General features: G+C 34.2%; 4 protein-coding genes across 7 annotated transcripts; 3 read left to right on the forward strand and 1 right to left on the reverse strand.

Moving 5' to 3' along the window:
- Window positions 1-5,918: 5,918 nt before the first annotated feature.
- Window positions 5,919-9,807, forward strand: LOC136413455 (acyl-CoA synthetase short-chain family member 3, mitochondrial). The gene is made up of 12 exons (XM_066397026.1): window positions 5,919-5,996; window positions 6,068-6,236; window positions 6,285-6,574; window positions 6,630-6,726; window positions 7,368-7,579; window positions 7,629-7,857; window positions 7,909-8,029; window positions 8,229-8,418; window positions 8,482-8,627; window positions 8,683-8,905; window positions 8,962-9,137; window positions 9,612-9,807. The coding sequence occupies exons 1-12, from the start codon at window positions 5,954-5,956 to the stop codon at window positions 9,690-9,692; spliced, it is 1,977 nt and encodes a 658-aa protein (XP_066253123.1). The 5' UTR covers window positions 5,919-5,953; the 3' UTR covers window positions 9,693-9,807.
- Window positions 9,808-10,348: 541 nt separating this feature from the next.
- LOC136413656 (matrix metalloproteinase-24-like) lies at window positions 10,349-13,835 on the forward strand. Its single transcript, XM_066397332.1, has 10 exons — window positions 10,349-10,862; window positions 10,927-11,079; window positions 11,129-11,241; window positions 11,296-11,457; window positions 12,295-12,611; window positions 12,662-12,836; window positions 12,892-13,111; window positions 13,171-13,438; window positions 13,495-13,635; window positions 13,687-13,835. Exons 1-10 carry the CDS (start codon window positions 10,758-10,760, stop codon window positions 13,833-13,835), a joined length of 1,803 nt encoding a protein of 600 aa, XP_066253429.1. The 5' UTR covers window positions 10,349-10,757.
- A 46-nt stretch (window positions 13,836-13,881) lies between these two features.
- Window positions 13,882-17,159, reverse strand: sni (SDR family oxidoreductase sniffer). Of its 2 annotated transcripts, none has more exons than XM_066397337.1 (5): window positions 17,026-17,159; window positions 15,552-15,603; window positions 15,285-15,436; window positions 14,793-14,942; window positions 13,882-14,106 (listed from the first exon to the last, which is right to left on the reverse strand). In XM_066397337.1, exons 1-5 carry the CDS (start codon window positions 17,149-17,151, stop codon window positions 13,882-13,884), a joined length of 705 nt encoding a protein of 234 aa, XP_066253434.1. In that variant the 5' UTR covers window positions 17,152-17,159. The 2 variants fall into 2 exon arrangements, with proteins under 2 accessions (XP_066253434.1, XP_066253433.1); XM_066397336.1 differs by having other exon boundaries at window positions 15,285-15,475.
- Trxr1 (Thioredoxin reductase 1) lies at window positions 16,212-22,238 on the forward strand. 3 transcript variants are annotated; one of them, XM_066397333.1, is made up of 8 exons: window positions 16,212-16,463; window positions 19,396-19,613; window positions 20,046-20,170; window positions 20,468-20,845; window positions 20,929-21,175; window positions 21,426-21,564; window positions 21,627-21,846; window positions 21,901-22,238. In XM_066397333.1, the coding sequence occupies exons 1-8, from the start codon at window positions 16,289-16,291 to the stop codon at window positions 22,028-22,030; spliced, it is 1,632 nt and encodes a 543-aa protein (XP_066253430.1). In that variant the 5' UTR covers window positions 16,212-16,288; the 3' UTR covers window positions 22,031-22,238. The 3 variants fall into 3 exon arrangements, with proteins under 3 accessions (XP_066253430.1, XP_066253432.1, XP_066253431.1); XM_066397335.1 differs by lacking the exon at window positions 16,212-16,463 and adding an exon at window positions 16,808-16,963 and having other exon boundaries at window positions 21,901-22,234; XM_066397334.1 differs by lacking the exon at window positions 16,212-16,463 and adding an exon at window positions 17,282-17,414 and having other exon boundaries at window positions 21,901-22,237.
- The last annotated feature ends 383 nt before the right edge of the window (window positions 22,239-22,621 follow it).

A 22,621-nucleotide genomic window follows, 5' to 3' on the forward strand; every position in this document is an offset into this window, starting at 1 on the left:
GCAAAAAGGGGCCGACTTTAAAAAGCTAAAGCCATTTTTCTCTTATGTACATATACAATTCATTAGGAAGAGGCCTTAAATTTGCCACCAGGGCTTGCTCTAATTTATTTCGTTTTTTATGGGTGCTGAAAACGACCAAGGGAGTACGGCTTTTCGCAATTTTGTCGGATGTATCGGTTTCAAAAAGTTTAAATCTATGCAAATTAGTCGGCAAACATTCAGCTTGATTGTTAATTTAAATTATAAATAAATTCGAAATTCCACTCTCGGTGCTGTTGGTTTTCTGGTCAAACGAAATGGCCGAAACGGACGAGACAACTTTTTAAACTACTTCGTAACCCTGCGGCTCTGGGCTCATTTACAATAATTATTCGGAACGTACAGCTGGACCAGTTTATTAACTCGATTAGACTCGGTTAATTCTCCAGTTTTATGTATTAGAGAAAGATATGGCTAGAGAATACTAAGTACTTCCGAAGCAGAGAATATATTCCTATTAGTACTTACAGGGAATCCCGAGGAATTCAGGATCCCAGGGATTTCTGGAAAGAAATTGCTAATCCTGGGATCCTTAAGATCCGGCAATTTTCCAAGATTATTTCTTCCGTTTATTATTCTTTTGTGTCAAGTTATTACCTCAAGCACCCAGCAGTTACATCACAGCAAATTACAACAAATAAATAATTAAATAAATAGAAAGCTTATGTAGCCATTCCGGAGACAGATGATACAGGGTGCACTAAATTCATTTTTAACCGCTGGCAACAACTCTGCAACAAAACCAGTCGGTCTTTAGGTCACATATCTTTTATAACGGGTGACCATGAAAAAATTCGATAGGTGATGAACCGTAAACTTAAGAGGTTGATTAAGCCACCTAACAGATCCACAGATGAATTTATCCGCCTAGACATGCCCCTGATATTTCAACGCTCGCTTGAGGCTTTTTTAACTGACCGCCCATTACCGGCATCCAGCAATGATTTTCCGACAGGCAAGTGGCGTTATTGTCATGACTACTTTTAACAATAGATTCATTCATTTGCATTATTGAGTTTTTAGAGATACTTAGCTGCAACCACACTATGTTGCAAACTATCGCTACGCGACAATACTTTTAATTTGCATCCGCCAGAGTCATTCCACTATTGCATATTAACATGGAGCAATTAGAGTGTATTCCCGTATTCCAGAAAGGTCAAAAAAATTTAATTATTCAAATTAAAACCACTCTTTGTGTCTCGTCAGTTGAAAGCACCATCAAAATGTGCACCAGACTAAGCTTAATAACTAATGCGACACAAGGCTTAGCCGCCCTAAAACAATAAAACATACTGCACATTCCTAATAAAACGCAGAAATAAGGGACATCTTAATCCACTAAAATAGAACAAAGCCCGATTTCTCCCGGCAAAAAAGAAATATGTTTTATTCAATTCGGCCCTTTATGGTTTTCGGATCACGATCGCGCTGAAGGGCAGACGAAATTTGAGAAACCGTTAAGCCTATTCAGTTCGCCCTCCAATTTTTTCCTTAGTCTGATATAGGAGGGTGCAGTCACTATATTTCTATTGCATCCCTTCGATTTTCGTCTAACCCGAACAGTGCAAATTGAAAAAAGAATTCCGCACAAATCCGCCATCGTTCCGACCAAAATATTCGGCTTATGATGGGATAAGGGATGACAACGGGCTTTCCGGGGACCAAGAGATGGAACTATGTCTTGCAATGACGGATGTTATTAGAGAAATGGTTACTGCTTTGTTATTGGAGATGATGTTGTTTTTTTGGAACTTCCGATATGTGGGGGCTGAGATTGGGATATCTACAACCTCTAGTATTATTAACCGCAGTGCATTGCTGCCTATGTTACACGCGCAAACGCAAAATTTTACGGTTATCTTCAGAAAAATGAAAAAATACAAGTTTAGAAATTAAATTGGAACGAGAGCTACAATCAAAAACCTCCTACAGATCGCATACAGCAACATTGAGGTAACGTCCCTCTGTGAACCCCTCAAGAATCTTACTGCATACAAATGATTTAGCAACGCTTGTATGCAAACCCTTCCGGAATTCAAATATTTTATTAGAAAATAAATTATATTCTTCAAAAAATGTATTAATCTTCTTTGCAGTACTCATTCGCCAAGCTTTGATAAGATAGATGCATAAATATACAGGGTGACCCGAAATTAAAGCACTATACTTAAACAGCGTAAATTACGTCGAAAAGTAACATCAACATTTAGTATAAACATATTTTATATTTGTATATGTTTATATAAAATTTTGGTTGGTATAATTTTGGTTTACATAATTATACAGGGTGTATAGAAGGTGCCTCTAAAAGGTGTGTAGAAAATTCTATCACAGATTTCTTAGACAAAAACATGATGAATTACCCCAATTTATCTTAATGCAAAAGAGAATGGTTTCCAAAATACAGGATATCAAAGTAAGATTTAAAAAGAGCTAAAAAATTAATTACATCGTTTGTAATGCTGCTATCTGAACAAAATGTAGCATTGGAAGGTTTTTAGGGACGAGAAATCAGAAACCGTTTACATTTTAAATGCACATTGTAGAGAGCACTGTTAATGCTGGATGAACTCTCTTTAGAGGGGCATAACTTTTTTTATCACCCGGTATAAAATTCATTTATGACTAAATTTGTCTTTTCCTACATGTTTTATGAAAAAACAGTGTCTTGGTACAAGTCCTTACGGGCATTCCTTCTCGAGATATTTGAAGTTTAAAGTTTGCAGCTTCTCTTGAAAAATAACTTTAAAGTATATATTTATTCAAACAGTACAGGAAAATAAATAATAAAAAATTGGTGTAGCCAAATAAAAACACGAAGATTAAAAAAAGTGAAAAAAATTAAAGATAAATAAAATATTTTGATTTTTTTCATTTCGATTGTATCGAAATTTTCGTTCAACTGTATATGAGCATATACTTTTATTTTCAAGACATTCAGCGAACTTTAAACTTTAAATATCTCAAAAAGGAATGCCCATAGAGACTTGTACCAAGATACCTTTTTTCATAAAACATGTAAGAAAAACACAAATTGAGTCATAAATCAATCTCATACCGGGTGATAAAAAAGTTATTCCCCTTTGAAGAGTTCACCTAGCGCTAACAGCGTCTTCTGCAATGTGCATCAAAAATGTAAACAGATTCTGATTTCTCGTCCATGAAAATCTCCTGATGCGACATTTTGTTCACATATTAGAATTACAAACGAAATAATTTTTTTTTTCCTTTTTTTAATCTTCACTTTGACATCCTGTATTTTGAAAACTGTCCACTATTAGATTAAGGTAAATTGGATTAAATCGTGATGTTTTCGCCTCAGAAATCTGTGGTAGAATTTTATACAGACTTTTTAGAGACACCCTGTATATTATATGGATCTATAATTTTTTTCATTATTCCTATCACAATCCTCATGAATAGAGGTAACTCTATCTTTCGATAGGTACCTAATGACTCTAAAGGGACCTCCAACTGGAAGGAATATCAGATTCCGACTGTGATAAGAAAATGTTTTTTGTTAAATTTAATCTCGCCCAATAGATTGGCGTACAAAATTTATTAAGATGTTACATAAGATAGTATTTAGATAGTTAGCAATGGTAAATTATTCAATTGAGCTAGTCAAAACTGGCGCGATTTCATTATTTTGTAAGCAATCAATTTGAAATTTAATATCTCCTTCACAGGGACTACCACTCCCTTGAGGGTTACACTAACATTTAGAGCAACTCAAAGGACACTTGTAGTCAAAATTACACCTCTGGGCTATTAATTGTCTTACAGTGGTAAGTTATTCATTTGAGATAGTCAAAGTTGGCCAGTTTTAATTTGATATGAGTACAAACTTTGAAATTTAATATCTTGTAAACGACGACAGCCAGACCCATGGGAGTTTTCACTGGTATTTAGAGTACATTAACATGCCTATAGAGGAAATTTTCAAAATAAAATATTTAGTCATATCTTAGCAGCCCTACAGCAGTGGTAAATTATTAAGTTGAGTTGGTCAAAGATGGCACGATTTCAATTATAGATAAGTGCCAGAGTTCTCAAAACGGAGGCAACTGGGCCCACCGAGTTTTAATTGATATCTAAAACACCTCAAAGAGCATTTACAATCAAATCTACAGCTTACAAAGTTTCAAATTTAATTTGCCCTAAATGGTGTCAATAACGCCCGTGGGGATTACACTGGCATTTACAGCACCTGTACTTAAGAGTACATGTAGTCAAAGTTGCAGCTCTGTGTGGTTCATCCACGATCTATGACAAATTATTCATATGAGATGGTCAAAGCTAGCACGATTTCAAATTTATGTAAGCACAGGGGGTGACATTTAATATGTTCTAAATGGAAACAGCCACGCCCTTGGGATTTTCACTAGCATATAAAGTATCGAAATGAGTACTTGTAATAAAAGTTGTAGCTCTGTCTCGTTTCTAGCTATAGTAAATTATGCATTCCAGCTGGTCAAGCCCGGAACTATTTCACTTTTTATGGGAACATACTTTGAAATGTAATATCTCGTAAATGACGGCTTTCACCTCCATTGAATTTTAATGCAATATAGACCACCACAAAGAGTAATCGTAACCAAACTTACAGCTCAAAGTTCACAATCCTCTAAAAGTGATAAATTATTCACCTGCGTCAGTAAAAATTGACACGGATAAACATAGAGCTCGGTTTCTCCAAAAGTGTCCTATATATTGTCAGTCCTCTATGGAATGCACACGCTGACATATAAAGGATCTAAAAGAGTACCTACTTGTAGTCAAAATTGCAACGGTCATGCCTGTGATGTTCACGATATCATATAGAATACCTCAAAGGGTAGTTGCAGCCAAATTTACAGCTTCATGTGTTAATCTTCTAACAATACTCTTTTTCTCGTTGATAGAGCAACTCATAGAGCAAATTTTGCGAAAATTAAAGCTATATTGTTAATTCTTGAGCACTGGCGAAATATAAAGCTTAACTAATCAAAGTTGACAGAGTTTCTGAAAAAATCTCAAAAATCGAATGTTAAAAATGAGAACAGTATGTTGAGAGATGGGAAATGCTTCATTACTGTCGAGAGATTATGTTATTGATCGAGACGGGTTGCGTGGAGATAAACAAAATCTCGAGACAGTAGGAAAACTTCCGTCGATAGCAACATACTATTTTATTTTCAACCTCGAATATCTGAGAAATATTTAAAAATGTAACGTATTTCTTTCCGGGTGAAATACGTCCAATGAAGTACCTTCGCGGGACATCAATAGGGACTTAAAATTTCGATCGGTGCTCATGATGATAACTATTCCATTATTAATTTAATAAATAAATAGGTCAGCATTACGTATATCGTTAGAAATAAATAAAATTGTTTGGTTTTGTTTCGGTTAAATACGTTTGGCTTTTCTATACATATCTAGATGTTTTTTGTTTCGCATTTGTAATAATTATTCAATTTGAATCATTAATATAGCTTACACACGTATTAATGCATAATTAAACTGATTACGTTGCAGGACAATCGACCAGAGAAATCATCGACGTCAGCTCTTATTTCATTTTTAAGAGCCAAATAATCTTAACTGATATTCAATTATGGTAGGTATGACCATTTAAAATGCAATCAATGGAAAATATTACTTGAAACAACCAGAAAATGTTACAAAATTATTTTGAAGAATTTAAAAATATTTGCAACCCTAACACCCTTTATACGAATACAAGAACGTGCCATCATTACGATAAATATTTAATCAACCAGCCGTAATCATTCAAAAAATTAAAAATAACAAAAACTGAACTTTGTAGTTCTTTTGTATTTAAATTCCTTATTTCCCATGTTAATTAATTTCATTTTCTTTGACAATTTACATTTAGTATTCTTGTTTATAGCCAGCCGCGAAGAAAATGAGTTTGGTAAAGCGGAAAAAATTGGAATCAAAAAAGTCCGGTAAGCGAGACATTCACCTTCTAATCGAACTCCCAAACGCTCTATCTCTGAACCATCAATGAACTTTCTAGGAAAATCACAATCGAGACACTCGATTCTAAATAACAATAATTATGAGAAAGTTTTCAAGGAAAGTATTGAAAATCCGGAATCGTTTTGGGCCAATATTGGGACCTTGATCACTTGGGCCAAGCCCTGGAAGAAAGTTTTGGACAACAGCAGGGAACCCTTCACCAAATGGTAATGAACACAAACCTCATTAACAGAAATAAAAAGAGTATTTTTCAGGTATGTAGGGGGTGAAATAAATGCTTGTTACAATGCAGTGGATCGCCATGTGGAGGCTGGATATGGGTCCAGAGTAGCTCTCATCTACGACAGTCCAGTAACAAGAGTTTCCAGAAAAATCACCTATTCAGAACTGCAAGAAAATGTATCCAAATTGGCAGGAGTTCTAGCAAGATATGGAGTGGAGAAGGGAGACAGAGTGTTGATCTACATGCCTCTGATTCCAGAGACTGTTATGGCCATGCTGGCAGTTGCCAGACTGGGAGCTATCCATTCTGTGGTTTTCGGAGGTGATGTTTTGCATATACGTTTTCAGTTATTTGAAACAAGAAGGTTTTGGTATAGGTTTTGCGGCAACTGAATTGAGTACAAGAATAATGCATGCTGAACCTAAAATTATAATTGCGGCAAGTTGTGGTGTAGAACCAAATAAAGTGCTTAAGTAAGTAAATCAAAAACAACAAACATGTTAATAGCTAATTTGTTACATTTAGTCTAAGTTTACTACATAACGCATAATATAACATGAAGCGCATAGTATGTTCATAACAAATCACATAAAAAGTTTATATCTTGTTAACTTTCTATGCAATTCTTACATATTATGCTAAGCGTTATGCAATGTATTAAATTTAGTCCATGTTAAATTATTTCAATAATCAATTTCATCTAATTTTGGATTATATAACCCATATTAGCAATTCAATTCGTTTGTTTTTTAATTTTCTCTTATCTTGAGTTGTGCTTTTTATATTTCTTCTAATTTTCTGTTTTTCCTTTCCATTTTTCTCTTCTGATTGTATTTTTTTTTCAAGTTTACCTAAAATCCATGTATTAATTTAATTTTCCTCTGTAAGACATTTTGATTAACTTCGTTTCCTTCTAGTTTTAGTTGCTCTTAAATTATTTCTTTATCAAATGATATTATTCTTTTCTAACTTTATGTTAGCTCTGTTTCATTCTAGAATTTATTTTTGGTGCTGTTTCTCGGACTAAGCTATTATAGATCCGCGATACCTCAACTGAGATCCTGGAACCATCGATACCTATTTTTATTATTTCATTTTTAATTACCTTTTTTAGCTACGTATCCGAGCTCAACCATGCAATTAATATGTCCATCCACAAACCTCATAAATGCGTAATTTTCCAACGAAAATCCATCTTCATTACTGATCTAGACCCTGACAGAGACGTAGATTGGGAAGAGGCAGTTAAAAACGTGGAAAGTGCCCCTTGCGTCCCGGTAGAAGCCAACGAACCACTTTACATTTTGTACACGTCTGGAACCACTGGTCAGTTACTCTTTGAAATTGAGGAAAATTCTATACTCGGATGTAACAGGTGAACCTAAGGGGGTTCAAAGACCCGTAGGGGGCCATCTGGCCACCCTGGCCTACACCATGAAAACTCTTTACGCCATGGGGCCAAATGATGTGTGGTGGTCCACTAGTGATTTCGGATGGGTGGTTGGTCATTCTTATATGTGTTACGGTCCTTTGGTATATGGAATCACTAGCATAATATATGAGGGAAAACCTACTACTACCCCAGATCCTAGTTCATACTACAGGTAGGTAATTTAATATACATTGAGTTCAGAATTTTATAGTGGAAATTTCAGAATCATCAGTGAGTATAAAGTGAACGCAATGTTCACTGTTCCAACCGTTCTAAGAATTTTGAAGGAAGTAGACTCGGAAGCGAAATTTGGAACTGAATATGACGTATCTAGTCTAAGACAGGTCAGGCAAAATTCATAGAGGGCAGATCCGCAATGAAATTTACCTACAATTGCATGTCGAAACCTATGCTAGCAAAGGTCACAGATGCCGTTAGCCTGATAATAATTTATGAATATAGAGCAAAGGTTTTCTTTTAAACAATTATTCATTGCAAAAAATCATTGTTAAATAATCATAAGCTAACATTCATTTTAAATAGGTTTGGGTAGCAGGAGAACATTTGGATATGTCAGCTAAAATCTGGGCAGAAAAGATCTTTAAAGTCCCTGTTATTAACCATTGGTGGCAAACTGAGACTGGATCAGCTATATCAGGGACATGTGTAGGACTAGTTAACCCATGTAATGATAACAAGCTCACCACTGGATTGCCCTTTCCAGGATACAATGGTTAGTATCTCCTGCTCTATAAAAATATCTCTATTCATATTTTAACAAAAAATGCAAATCTAGTTCAAGTGCTTCTCAGAGACGGAAGTTTGGCAGATGTAAATGAACTTGGTCGAATAGTAGTAAAACTTCCTCTACCACCAGGAGCTTTGACCACCCTTTATAAAGCAGATGATCGTTTCTACAAAACCTATTTCACCAAATACTCGGTAAACAATAATTATTGTAGAAATAAATGAATGTTTCCGACGATCTTGAGTTTAGGGATTCTATGACTCCATGGATGCAGGCTATAAGGACGAAAATGGGCTGGTATATGTCACAGCTAGGGCTGATGACATTATTAACGTGGCTGGTCATAGATTATCCACTTTAGCTATTGAAAATATAGTGCTGTCCCACCCGGACATTTGCAATGCTTGTGTGGTTTCAGTACCTGATAAGATTAAGAATGAGGTTCCATTATGCATGTTTGTAATGAAGGAAGGTGTGTTTCAGAGAGTTTTATGAAATATTGAATAATGAGTCATATGTGAATTTCAGATGCAATTTTAAACGAATACATAATAGCTCAAGAAATTGTTTCTATGGTTAGGGAGCATATGGGAGCGGTAGCGTCTTTCCGATTAGCGGTGGGAGTGAAGGCTTTACCTACTACCAGATCCGGAAAGATTTGTCGGAAGTCTATTGCAGATTTAGCTAGAAATAAGTTAAAAAAGGTGAGTAAGTTGTAAATATAGTATATCAAATACAAAGACGACAGGACAACAGACAAATTTTTAATATTTTTCTGGGGGACACTTCACCACTAAACTATTCTTCAAATACAAATTATACACTGCATCAAGAGTAAATTGGAATTAAATCAACTATAGTCAACTCTATAGTTGATTCTTACCTGGCGCTTTCATTTTAATGTGTATCATAAATTGACAGATATTTTAATTGTTTATGTCTGTTCAGCTTTATTTCATATGAACACAGAAAATAAGGGCAATTTACTGACGCTCGTACGACTGTACTGCAGCGTGATTGGCTAGAACTGAATTTTAACAAACGAAATGGAGCAAAATTCGATTACTATCAACTAACCTGGTAAAATATACAAAACATACTGTAATTTAAATTACATCCTTTAAATTTGAGGTACAGTGACATTATAACTGAAACTAAACCAAAGCATTTTTTTTTAGATTCCCAGTACAGTGCTAGATTCATCTGTATATAAGGAAATTGAAGAGAAACTGAGAAAACTAGGATTCTGCAGCTCATAGTTCCTTATATATATTACTTATATCATTGTTTTGTTTGAGCGATGTGTAAAAAACTTTATTAATTCAGATTAAATTAAATTTTTAAAATCTGTGTAATGTATTCACAGAAAATCCAAAACTAATAACAAATGGAAAAGCTTTTATTTGCTTGTGATTGTGAATTTGGGATTACAATACTCAATAAATTTAAAAAACAATATACTCTGTGCTTTATTTATTTTATTTCGACACTAGATCTGTTTCAGCCATATTTCTCATATAAATTGCATGAATTAGGCACATATTTTTTAAAAAAAGAAAAAAGAAAATAAAGTGTGTATGATTTACCATAATTCACTAACACACACTTTAATTTATACCTACAGAGTTAACACATGTAATGTGGTGAAACATGGACTCGAAGATCTAAAAAGACTGGATGTAGCAAATTATTGCAGGCGTTCCACTAAAATCGCTTTTATTTTTTTAAAGAAATTTATTAATATCTTTATTACGTCATTTTATGGTAGCAGTAAGATATAATAGTGACATCACTTCCTCCGATTTTACCACCGTGGATTAGTATTTAATTTACCAAAATGGTGCGGACAAAACTGAACGAAACAATACTACATCAACTTCTTCTAAATGGATGTATGTACATAATTAGTTTCTTAACTGTTCCTCTCTTAATCATTGACCCAGAAGACGCTTATTTATTTGTATGCCAAACTGGTTTCCCCGCATGATTCACTTCTCACCATTCAGACATTCATTCATTTATTGATAATATCCTTCTGGGAACGCCACTTCAGCCCATTTCGCACTTCTACAAATATTGTAAAATCCCAGAAAGATGCCTGAGGCATTTTATAAATAAACTCGCCCCACCAGCAATTTTTTTTATCGGTGTCAACAAATTTCTGCTCAGTTCAGGGTTGCTCATTCAAAGTCGGAAAAAATCGGAACAATATACTGCCACATTAATCCTAGTCAAAAGGTTTTGATTATCTAGTGGCCAATAATTTATACGATAGTTAGTTGTGTTCGTACAAAACTGCTTTAGTGATCATTGCAAATATTACTATGAAGTTCTGTTTAAAATTAATTGTGTGGTGTTCGTATATGGTTTGTTTGAACTGTTTACCTGTTGAAAATAACTATAGGAGGCAAGTGCCTTCAGATGAAGCGGTAATTTAATTTAATCTAAATTCCGGTAAGAAAATATTCTGAAATGATGAAGTGCACATTTTAGCTAAAATTCATGAAAAGATACGGTTACTTGGTCGATGGTGGTGGTCAATCAGAAGCGATATATTCTGAAGAGAATTTAAGCAACATCATCAAAAATATGCAAAGGTTTGGGGCTATAAAAGAAACGGGAATTATTGATAATGCCACCCTTAACGTAAGTAGTTACTCAATATTTGTATTGGTCTATAAATATCTTGAATTAGCTGATGTCATCTCCAAGATGTGGAGTTGTCGACATCATCCCCAACAAAGACCGCAGGAGGAGGAAGAGATATGCTACAGTAAAAGGGTGGGATAAAAGACACATCACATATTAGTAAGATTTATGCTAAAGTATATAATAGGCTGGAGCAGAAAGGGAGAATTTTAGTATTTCAAATTGGTCATCACACCTTGGAGAAGATGTTGTGGCCAGAAACATTCAAAAAGCTTTGGATGTATGGGGAGGGTATGGGCGTTTGACTTTTTCCAGATCTTATAGTCCTGAAGCTGATATTATTGTGAGTTTTTCAAGGGGATATCATGGAGACAGGTAGGTAAAATGCAGTGATATACTTTTGAAATGGATTTGATTTTTGGTCAAAGTTATAAGACCAGGTTATAATTAATACAAGTTTCAGTGTAAAAGGTTCGGAGTCTATAAGACTAAGAAGAAAAATTCCATTCACCAAAATATCAAGGAAAATTTTCTTTCTTTAATTATTATTTACTTATTAGATATTCTATTATGTTTTTATTCTATTCTAACTACATAAATTAACGCATAATTAATTGAAATTTACTATTACCTTTCTGTAAATACTATGAACTCTAACAAAACATTTATGAACTTTTTATTTATTTATTCTATAAAGGATACAATTCCTACGAATCATGTTGTACTATGTCTTTTTGAGACAATAATACCTAAAATTTTACATTTTTTCAAATTGTAATGATATATGCACAATTGGCAAGTAGTTTGAGATGAAGGAAGTAAATCGTTAACAATATTAAAAATTATGGACCAATTACTAATACAAACATCTTTAGGCTACGTTATTGCTAAGAATTTTTGTTTTGATCTGTTAGTTATTTGCATTTTTTCATCAATCAAAAAAATAGATCAATGGGTGCCAATCAGAGAAAAATATATATCTTAAATTCAGCGAATACATCAATTTACAGTCTTAGCTTCATAGCCTCGTCTTCGACTTGACAATATGGCTACCGCTGCTAATGTCCTACTTTTTCACTTAGTAAAACTAGCTACATATTTTCTAATTCAAACACTGAGTATATATAATGAATCCCCCATTTTCTAACAATATCACTTCAACAAAAGTTGTTTTTGTCATATGTAACTCTTTTTAAGGCCAATTGTTCTTAGATACCCATTTGATGGTCCCGGACAAATCCTAGCTCACGCCTTCTTCCCAGGCCACGATGAATCACCAAGTCTCTCTGGTGATATCCATTTCGATGACGATGAAAACTGGGTCGAAAAGCCGGTTTTTAGAGACGAATACGAGGAACCCGAAGGCACGAATTTTTTCACAGTGGCCCTTCATGAACTCGGTCATTCTTTGGGGTTATCCCACTCAGATGTGCAATCATCGGTAATGTTCCCTTACTACAAGGGATGGGACCAGAATTCGAACAGCTTACTAGATTATGATGACATCTTAGGGATGTATACGTTGTACAGTGAGTATGTATTATTGAAGTTGAAATCAAGATAAAATGTTGAGACATAGTTCAAAGGAGATTAAAACATGATGAGTTAACAAGACCTCAGCCAGAAGAAACTACAACTTCAACTACGACCACTTCCACTACAACTTTGCGAACACCTTCACGTCATCCTGATTCTGGCGAACGAAAACATAATCGTGAAGACACAACACGTAGCTGGAGACGACACAATCCCTGGTAAACTTCCAGTTAATTCCAAATATCTTCAGCACTTCTATGTCGTGTGTTTTAGGTTTGGTCCTAGGCGACCTACCACCACAGAACGATCTCATAACAATGATGACAAGAAAGTTTTATACGAAGGAGATGATGAATTTGTGGAAGTTCATAAAGAACACGATCCTCACAGGACAATTCCTAAAAACAACTCCCCAAGTTTACCTTATATTTGCCATGGGCACTTTGACGCTGTTGCAACCCTTAGAGGGGAACTATTTATTTTTAAAGATGAAGTAGATGCTTCTTATATTTTCTGTTGAATTATAGTAATATGCATTTGATACTATTTTAGTATTTGTGGAGGCTAAGAGATAAAGGTGTCATCTCTTCAGGTTATCCCACCTCTATAAGGCAGATGTTTCCAAATCTCCCTAAGGAAATAAAAAAGGTTGATGCTGCGTATCAAAGACCTGACGGCCATATTGTACTATTCACAGGTAGTAAAGTGTGGATTTTCGATGGTTTTGACTTTGTAGAAAACAGTCCTCTAACGTTGAGTTATTTTGGACTTCCAGAATATCTGGATGATATTGACGCTGTACAGACATGGACTAAGAATGGTAAGTATGTAACATAATTCGCGCATGATACTGATATCTGTACCTATATAAAATAGGCAAGACGTATTTTTACAAAAGTGACCGCTTTTGGAGGTATAACGAAACAGCCAAAAGTATGGATCCGGGTTATCCAATGAGCATGGATCGTTGGAATGGAGTTCCCATAAATCTAGATGCTGCCACCACTTGGAAAGATGGTATAAGTATGGCTACAGATAAACAGATTATTTTTGATACTGTTTTTGTAGGAATAACTTATTTTTTTAAAGGAGCATTATTTTGGAAATTCGATAATAACTGGGTAAAACCTACAGAATCTTCACCGTTGCCAGTGGCCCCAATTTGGCTGGGATGTAAGGAAGAAGCTGACACAATGAGACAACTCTATGGATCTTAAGGATTTTAATCTAAGGAACTTAAGAATGATATTTTTTTATTCTGAGCTACCACTGTAATTCCTTTCCATCCCACTGGAAAAATCTTCCGTTGTGTTTTTCAGTCAGATTCGTAATAAATTTGACTAGACTGGAAGAACTTGTTTCTATGTCCATAGGCGCATTGCTACCGCCCATATCAGTTTTGACCCATCCTGGGTGTACGCAAGTAATCAGAATTCCATCACTTTTTAAGTCAACACTCAGCGATTTTGTTGCCATATTAATTGCTGCCTAAAATACTTGTTAAATCAGGTTAAACGCAGATAATTTATTATGACAATTCACAGACTGCTATTATTTATATCCGTTAAAATTTATAAAATTAGGCCATCAATTAAAAGGAACAATAAAAGTACAATATCTTTTATATCTGTTGGCTTCAAGTAATTTAACTTATCCTGGCATGTTATCCTTTACGCTATTTATCGGCTCTAAAAATATCCTTTTAACGAATTTCTGCAAATCATTGTCATCATCGACACGAAATAACTGCGTGTTATTATCCTGCAAGGACAATGAGAATTGCGAACAAGTTAGAAAAATAACTGGATATTTATATCACAATTAAAAGCACGATAAATTTCATCAGCCTTTTATCAACTAAAATTTAATTATCCTTAGAAATATTAACATTTCAAAGGACTTGTTTTCCCACAATAATTATCCTGCAATAGAAGAATAGATTATTTTGAAGTCGTTAAATGATTTCATCAGATATTTGAACAATGAAATGATCATGATCAAGCAAATTTCAAGGGCGTTTGATCCTTTATAGCGTCACGGCATACAGTATAAATTACCTTTTATCGAATTTTGTCAAGTGCTTGTACGTTTGTTCTACATATTGCTATTTCTATGACACAAGATTAAGCTATCGGAAATTTATGAGATATTTAGCGATTTTACTAAGTGCATACCTTGGAACACCGATAAGGATACAACCCTCCATCGTTATTCAATGCTATTGATCCCAACATGGATGACATATTTATCACCGCAGCTCTCCTGCTTCCGATTGACTCTTTTTCGTTAATAGTGACTGCCTGCTTCAACAAGGGCAGGAGGGCCTAAAAGAAATAGTTTCGTTATTGTTTAAATGTCGAAATAATGTTCGGAACATTCTTCATAGTTAAAAAATGTTATTGTATTATCAAAATATAGAAAGACAAACCAACGAATTTACTACTACTTGACTACACCGCCTTTCCTTCTCTGTTCTCGAGGTATACCCTAGTCCCAGATGAGATTTCTCAACACTTAGCCATTTGATAACGCCAGTAGTAGTAACTTCGCTCAACAGTGCTTCATCCCTAAATAGCTCTATCAGTTTTACTAATTCTAATATCATAATACTAAAACTTACGAACTATTAAATCTCGACCATATACACTAATATATAGGATTGCTACCTTTGTTAACATTATCGGACCAATGGTATTAACAGCAAAGGTTTCCGCCAATTGATCAGCTTTGACGAAGTTGATTCTTGTAGACTTTGGAGAGTAGCCAGCATTGTTGAAGAGGACATTCAAACCTTCTTTTCCAACTATATGGCCTACATCTTGGGAAAATTGGTCAAAAGTTTCGGTGTTTCGGACGTCTAATAAAAAATATCATTATTGATATTACATAATTAGAGATTTTAGTTTATAGATTTTTGTTAGGTTTGCTCCTACCTAACTGAAGTATGTGGAGGTTCTTGTGTTGACTGGCGATTTCGCATAGGTCCTAAAAATGTTTTTAATGAATATTCATATAGAAGTCAATGAAGTTTCTACTTAACAATAACTATTACTAATATTTTTTAGGATAATTATGTAAAACTTCTGTGCCTCAAAGGACCTGATTGATGAGGCAAAATTTTTTGGTTTGCTCTTGGTATACACACACTCGTTCCAAAGCTATCTGATGATTAACACTTATTGCCCTCACGAGGCATTTAATCTTAATATAACGATTTTATCCTCTTATTAAACACAAATTAGAATAGCTAGCTTTAACAAATTATTGTTCTCTGATAGGCATTATAGGAGGATTTTCAGTTGATTGTCAAGAGGTGGTATCAAATTTAAAAATTCTTCTTCAGTATTTCATGATCTGTGCGCAGTACCACAAAGGTATTTATAACATTTTGATAAACTGTGTTAAAGTCGCATAAAGGTGAACTTGGCAATAGTTGTTGCCATTGTGTTAAATCAAACATATAAACCTTGTTATAAAGCAATTAGAAAATCCGTTGAGTACCAAAACATCTTCCCACAATCTATTTGCAATCCATGATGTAATTTAAAATCCTAAACTATTATTCACCTATAAAATTTTGCATTCTATCTCAGATAGGTGCCCGACTTTTAAGAGAGTGGTACTGACTAACGTTGCATTCTACAGAAGTACGACCAGTTAATCATTAAAAATGCCTTGCTGGAAATCGAAATCAAAATCTTATGACACCAAATCGAAGCCTCCGGCTAAGGTCGAGGCGCACCCTGGTTCTGCTTCAAGCAAGGCTGATGGTAGAAACGGCAAAGTGAATCATAATGATAGTGAAAAGGTTGAGAAGGCACCGGTAAATAACGATGAAAAGAAAAGTAAGTAGGCAGAGTAAATGGGCTTTGAATGAGAATAATACTTTGTTTAAAGCTGCTGCCCTCAACATTTCTTATAACTAAACCTGACACTGCTCCCCATTATAAAGAGTTGTACTATAAATTACAAAACCATTACAAAATATGAACTAATCAATACTGTATACATGAAGCTATATGAATGAATAAACGAGTTCCATGTAAATAACCATGACATGCGATTTTTCAAGTTTTTAGCGCCATTCATTTGATTCAAGCTGGGCGCTTTGAACCAACACGCAGTCGCATACGGACTACATGACGTCACTGAACACTGCACACTACTGCTCTCTACCTCCCAACCGCCACATTTATTTGACATTTCGCGTTTGGTAGAGAAACAGTTGAAAGTTTTTTATTCGATTTTTCGACGATTTGTCCTCATATTGGAGTAAAAAGATTTTTTTATAAAAAAAAACAATTGAACTCATCATAAGTTTAACAACAAATGGCTCCAGTAGCAGGTAAGCAAGAAATTTCAAATATTCTAACCTACAAACCAGAAATCTACTCAAAGTCCACTTACAAGTGCTTTGTCGACGTCCCGGCATGTTGCTATCACTTTTTGAGGCTGATTTGTTGCTTTCACTATTTGTTTAACCAGTCCTAAACCCAGTCCGCGATTGCAGCCGGTTATTAAAATAGATTTCATACTTCCTACACTGTAATTAACGTACAATTACAAGGTTTCAAGTAATTATTCTGTGCAGTGATAAAAAACAAGAGCAGTTCTGGGTCGTAGAACAAGCATATGTTTAGCTGTCAATGTCATTATTATTATCATAATGGCGTCAGTTTTTTGTTTTAAAAATGTCAGGTTTGCTGCTGCCTGCACATTGAAAAATTCAAAATTTCTTTTTTACAAACACCTGGAGCCGAGGCAAGTGCGGTGCTTAAGCAATTCCAAACTGAGCAGTAAGTAAAAGTAATATCATTGCGACATTGAACTCAATTTCTTATGATTTAAGTGTTATAGTGATGCAATGTGATGTATAACCTTCCCACAAACAACTAAAAAGCAGTTCTGGTCACTGACTTCAAGTAAAGTTTAAACTTGCATTTATTGTTTGCAAATAAAAAGATGTTTTGAAATTTTTGGAAAACCTAAGGTCTAAAATAACCATAACCCAAATGTAGAGAAATTACCTATTAACCTTAAATTGAGTTGTAAATCAGTGCAGACAAATCACTCTCCTTTTAAGATCTTGCACTGTAAAATGAGGTTTAAAACAGAAAACTCTATATCACATGTCATTAGGAAAAATAATTTTAGATGCCAATAAACTTTTACACATAGTACTTACATATTCATGCTCATCTCACTCCTCTAAGAAACATCATGTCAATCAACTCTAGTACATTTTAAATTTACTAAAATGTAATTCTCAGAGTTTACATGATGATGGAGTTAATCCAAGCATAATAGAAGATATTATACTGTAGTGGTATAGTATAATTCAAGAAGATTGCTATTTCCCAGATTTAGTGAAACAATTTATTTTCTGCAATGTTTTTTGAGCAGCAAAGCAACCAATGCTTGACTTTTAAAAGTCTGACAAAAAAAGGTCAAAGCAATTTGAAGTTTCTCAGTTCCCATTAAAATTGTATCTACTATTGGCACCAAACTAATGTACTAAGAGGGTTTAAGAAGTAATTTCTAAAAATTAATATTAAACCATTAAATTTTTACTGCCATACAATTTAAACAAACTTAATGCTTTGATTGTTGTTGATTGAAAAAGGTTATTTTGACAGATTTGGTGTCAAAATGATTGACATTTGAATTTATAAAGTTTGCAAGTGAAACACTAATGGATAAAAAGTCTGAAGAAGGAGCAATTGCTAAAGTCTGTAAAAGTGCAAAACAGTGTAACTGTCCTTTAACTTGTCTTCTATCTGGTATAATCATTTTATAATATTATATTGCTTGCTAGAAATATTACTGTTAATAACTTGTAAATGAAGACTACAAGTAAAAAGTTTTTTTTTTCATTTTTATCAAATTAAAGATCATAATGTCATCCAAATTTCCATGAAAATGAAGTGGCTGATTTTACAAAAAGACTCATGTGATATATAGAGGGTGATTCACAACTTATCTATAAAATTTTAGGGATAGGTTTGTCATGAAAAACTAAGTCGATTTTGCAAGAAACATTTTTGGAAAATCATTTAAAAAAATTCAAAAAAGAATTGTTAAAAGTTTAACCATTGTATAACTGGACGACTGTAATGTTCCCGTTTTTCCGCAGAATACCTTTTAGGTTCATCCACTTTACATATAATTTACAGTTGGGTCTCCCACGTGTCAATGGTCGGGAGCTGAAGACATGGGTGATCCGACTTAAGAATACTTTTGTTTTACCTGAAATAAAAGAAACGAACTTACATGTGTAAGCAATTTTGGCATCATAAAATGTTACCCTTAAGTTGAATCACCCATGTCTTCAACTCCCAACTGTTGACACGTGGGAGACCCAACTATAAATGATACGTAAGGTCGATGAACCTAAAAGGGATTCTACAGAAAAATGTAAATATTACAGTAGTCCAGTTATACAATGGTTAAATTTTAACCATTTTTTCCACGGAAATTATAAGAATTTTCCAAAAAATTTTCTTACAAAATCGACTTAGTTTTTCATTACACACCTACCTCTAAAATTTTATAGATAAGTTGTGAATCGCCCTGTATATATATATTATTCAAATAGAAACTTACAGTAGAAACTAAAAATGCAGTAAGTATTACTTTACTAATTTTGAGTTTTAAAATTATAAACAGAAATTTTCTGATAAGTTGACAAATTTTTTTTGCTTTCTAAATGATAGATTCCGTAGTACTAAATTTACTAAAATTTATCCCTTCTGAAGAGACTTTTTCCTTATTTTAAAGGCGATTACGACTATGATCTTGTGGTCATTGGTGGTGGATCGGGGGGCCTCGCAGCCGCCAAAGAAGCCACCAACTTGGGCGCAAAAGTTGCTGTTTTGGATTTTGTGACTCCCAGTCCTTTAGGCACAAAATGGGGACTGGGCGGAACGTGCGTCAATGTCGGATGTATTCCCAAGAAACTCATGCATCAGGCTGCTTTGTTAGGAGAGGCTATTCAAGTAAGAAGCTTTTTTGTAATTAAATTCTGGTAAGATATTTTATAAATCAAAAAGATTTGAAACCATTTTTCACTTTCAATAAATCTAAAGAACAGGCTTTTATAGTAATGTTATTCCTATTTCTAGCATGGTATTGATTCGTTGTTTTAGGGGGTCATATTGATTTCTGTAAATGTTGTATGTCAATAATTATATTCATTTTTAAATTCCTAATAAGAATAATGGGTTAGATAATGGAATTTTGTTTTGTAGAAGCTTGCTGTGCAGTGTACTTAGATTAGAAATTAACTAAATTGCTACTTCATTAATAACGCAATATGCAACCATTAAATTGACATTTATTTGCCTCTACTCAGTGATTCTTTGTTGTTTCCATGCAAATCAACAGCAACATTATTAATTTGAAGATTTTTGAAGGGAATTTCTTTTTAGGAAGCTAAGAGTTATGGTTGGCAAATTGGGAATAATGTTAGCCACAATTGGCTAACCTTGAAAGATGCCGTTCAAGCACATATTAAATCAGTCAATTGGGTGACAAGAGTAGAACTTAGGGATAAGTAGGTCATAGATTTATGCAAAATACACAGAAAAAATCAGTGACTTGACAACAATACATTTTTCAAGTGTGACAGATCGTAAGCCTGAAAGTGACAAAAAGTGATACTATAATAGACATTTTTTAAGATATACTTATTTTTTCTTTCAAGTGATTATTCTACAAAATTGTTCTTAATAGAAGTTTAAATATAATTAACTATTTTTACTGTTCACACTCGATTTTTTACTGTGTAGTAAGATACTCAATTCTATTAGTGATCGTTGTATTCGTGAACTATCAAAATTCTTCATTGTAGAAAAGTTGAATACATCAACGGAATAGGAACATTTAAAGATGCGCATACAGTGCAGACTGTAACGAAACAAGGCGAACGCGTATTGAAAGCCCGGTACTTTTTAATAGCCGTTGGTGGAAGGCCTAGATATTTGAATATTCCCGGGGCCGTGGAGTATGGTATCACTAGTGACGACATATTCAGTCTTGACCGGGAACCAGGGAAGACTGTAATCGTAGGCGCCGGATATATCGGTTTAGAGTGTGGCGGGTTCTTGAAAGGTCTCGGCTACGATACCACGGTAATGGTCAGATCAGTACCTCTCAGAGGTTTTGATCAGCAAATGGCCAATATAATTGTGGCTGAAATGGAAGATAAAGGAATAAAATTCTTGCACAAGTGAGTCTCGTCAGCTTATATGAACAAAATTGTTACTTTCTGGGAGAATCTCGTTCAGATTTGTAAGAAGCTGTACTTTTCAGGTCTATTCCGAAATCAGTAGAAAAACTAGATTCTGGTAAATTAAAGGTTACCTGGACGAATGATGTCAATCAAGAATTCAGTGATGAGTTTGATACCATTTTATTCGCGATCGGACGCAGGGCGCTCACCAAGGAACTCCACCTAGAGAACGCGGGAGTTAAAGTTGCGGGAGACGGAGAGAAAATTGATGCCGTTAATGAACAAACCAATGTGCCTCATATCTACGCTGTTGGAGATGTTTTATATGTAAGTTACAATTGAAATTCGAAATGAACAAAATTAACATACATCAACCAATACATATAAATATAAAAAAATAAGGGAATTATATACGAGTTTTCGGTTATCTTGAAAGTTTTAAAGAACCACGAATGCACCCCCATAAAGGGATTAAAAAAACTTGGAATCAAAAATTGTATAAGGTTGTCACAAGTAAATAATATATCAAAAGTCTACAATTCTTTTAGGCTTGTTTTTGAACATTACCTCTTTGTAGAAAAAGCCTGAATTAACACCTGTCGCTATCCATGCCGGCAGATTATTGTCAAGGAGACTATTTGGAAACAGCACCGTTAACATGGATTATGACAATGTGGCCACTACCGTATTTACACCATTAGAATACGGAGCTGTAGGTAAACTGAGAAGAAAAACAACTTCCTAGCATAACGCTAATCAATTTTGTTTAAACTTCCAGGTTTAAGTGAAGAAGTCGCCACTACTAGATTTGGCGAAGACCACATCGAAATCTACCACGCCTATTATAAACCAACGGAATTCTTCATTCCTCAAAAGAATATCACACATTGCTACATCAAGGTAGTAGCTTTGAGAGAAGGGGATCAAAAAGTATTAGGAATGCACTTTATTGGACCTCAAGCCGGTGAAGTGATACAAGGATTTGCCGCCGCAATTAAGTAAGTTCATTGAATATTATTTATTGGGAAGCTCTACAAAGATTTATATTTCAGATGCAATTTAACCGTAAATGCTCTGATGAGCACTGTGGGAATTCACCCGACTATTGCGGAAGAATTTACAAGGATAAACATCACAAAGCGATCGGGCAAAGACCCCAATCCGGCCTCATGTTGCAGTTAAACACCTCTGTAATTAATAAATGATAGAATTATAGTTATGTCATCACTCACGTGCGCTTGCACTGGTTAGTGGATTATTAAAATGGGTTGTCCCGTTTTTTAATACTCAAGAGCTCAAAAATATTTAGTAATTGGTCTTTTTAGTATTATCCACTTCATATTGCATTTTTTTATTTGTTTTATGTGTTTTTTACAAGTTGGGTTTATTTATCGGTCGAGTATTTTTGTATTAAAAAATTTTTAATTTCATTAAAATTTTAATATATGGAATTTATTGTTAAACATTTGTGTTGGGAACAATAAAAAACCATGGTTTCATTATTCAATTTACAATTTGTTTTTTTTTTGAAAATCCTGAAAGTTTTCCACAGAGTGTCCTAAGATATGTGGGCAATCTTCCAGATTCATATAGAATATAAAAACACAAATAGGCTCTTAAGAATAACGAAAAATTTTACTATATCGAAGTCTTTCGTAAGCAATGTATCTGAAAGTAGTAATTTTCTTAAAGATGCCATCAAACATTTTTGAAACGTTCCATTACCATAAAACGTAAAGGATATACAAACTAATTCATGACTGTTCAATTTCG

Source organism: Euwallacea similis, chromosome 14, assembly GCF_039881205.1.
Source record: "Euwallacea similis isolate ESF13 chromosome 14, ESF131.1, whole genome shotgun sequence".
Lineage (NCBI taxonomy): Eukaryota > Metazoa > Arthropoda > Insecta > Coleoptera > Curculionidae > Euwallacea > Euwallacea similis.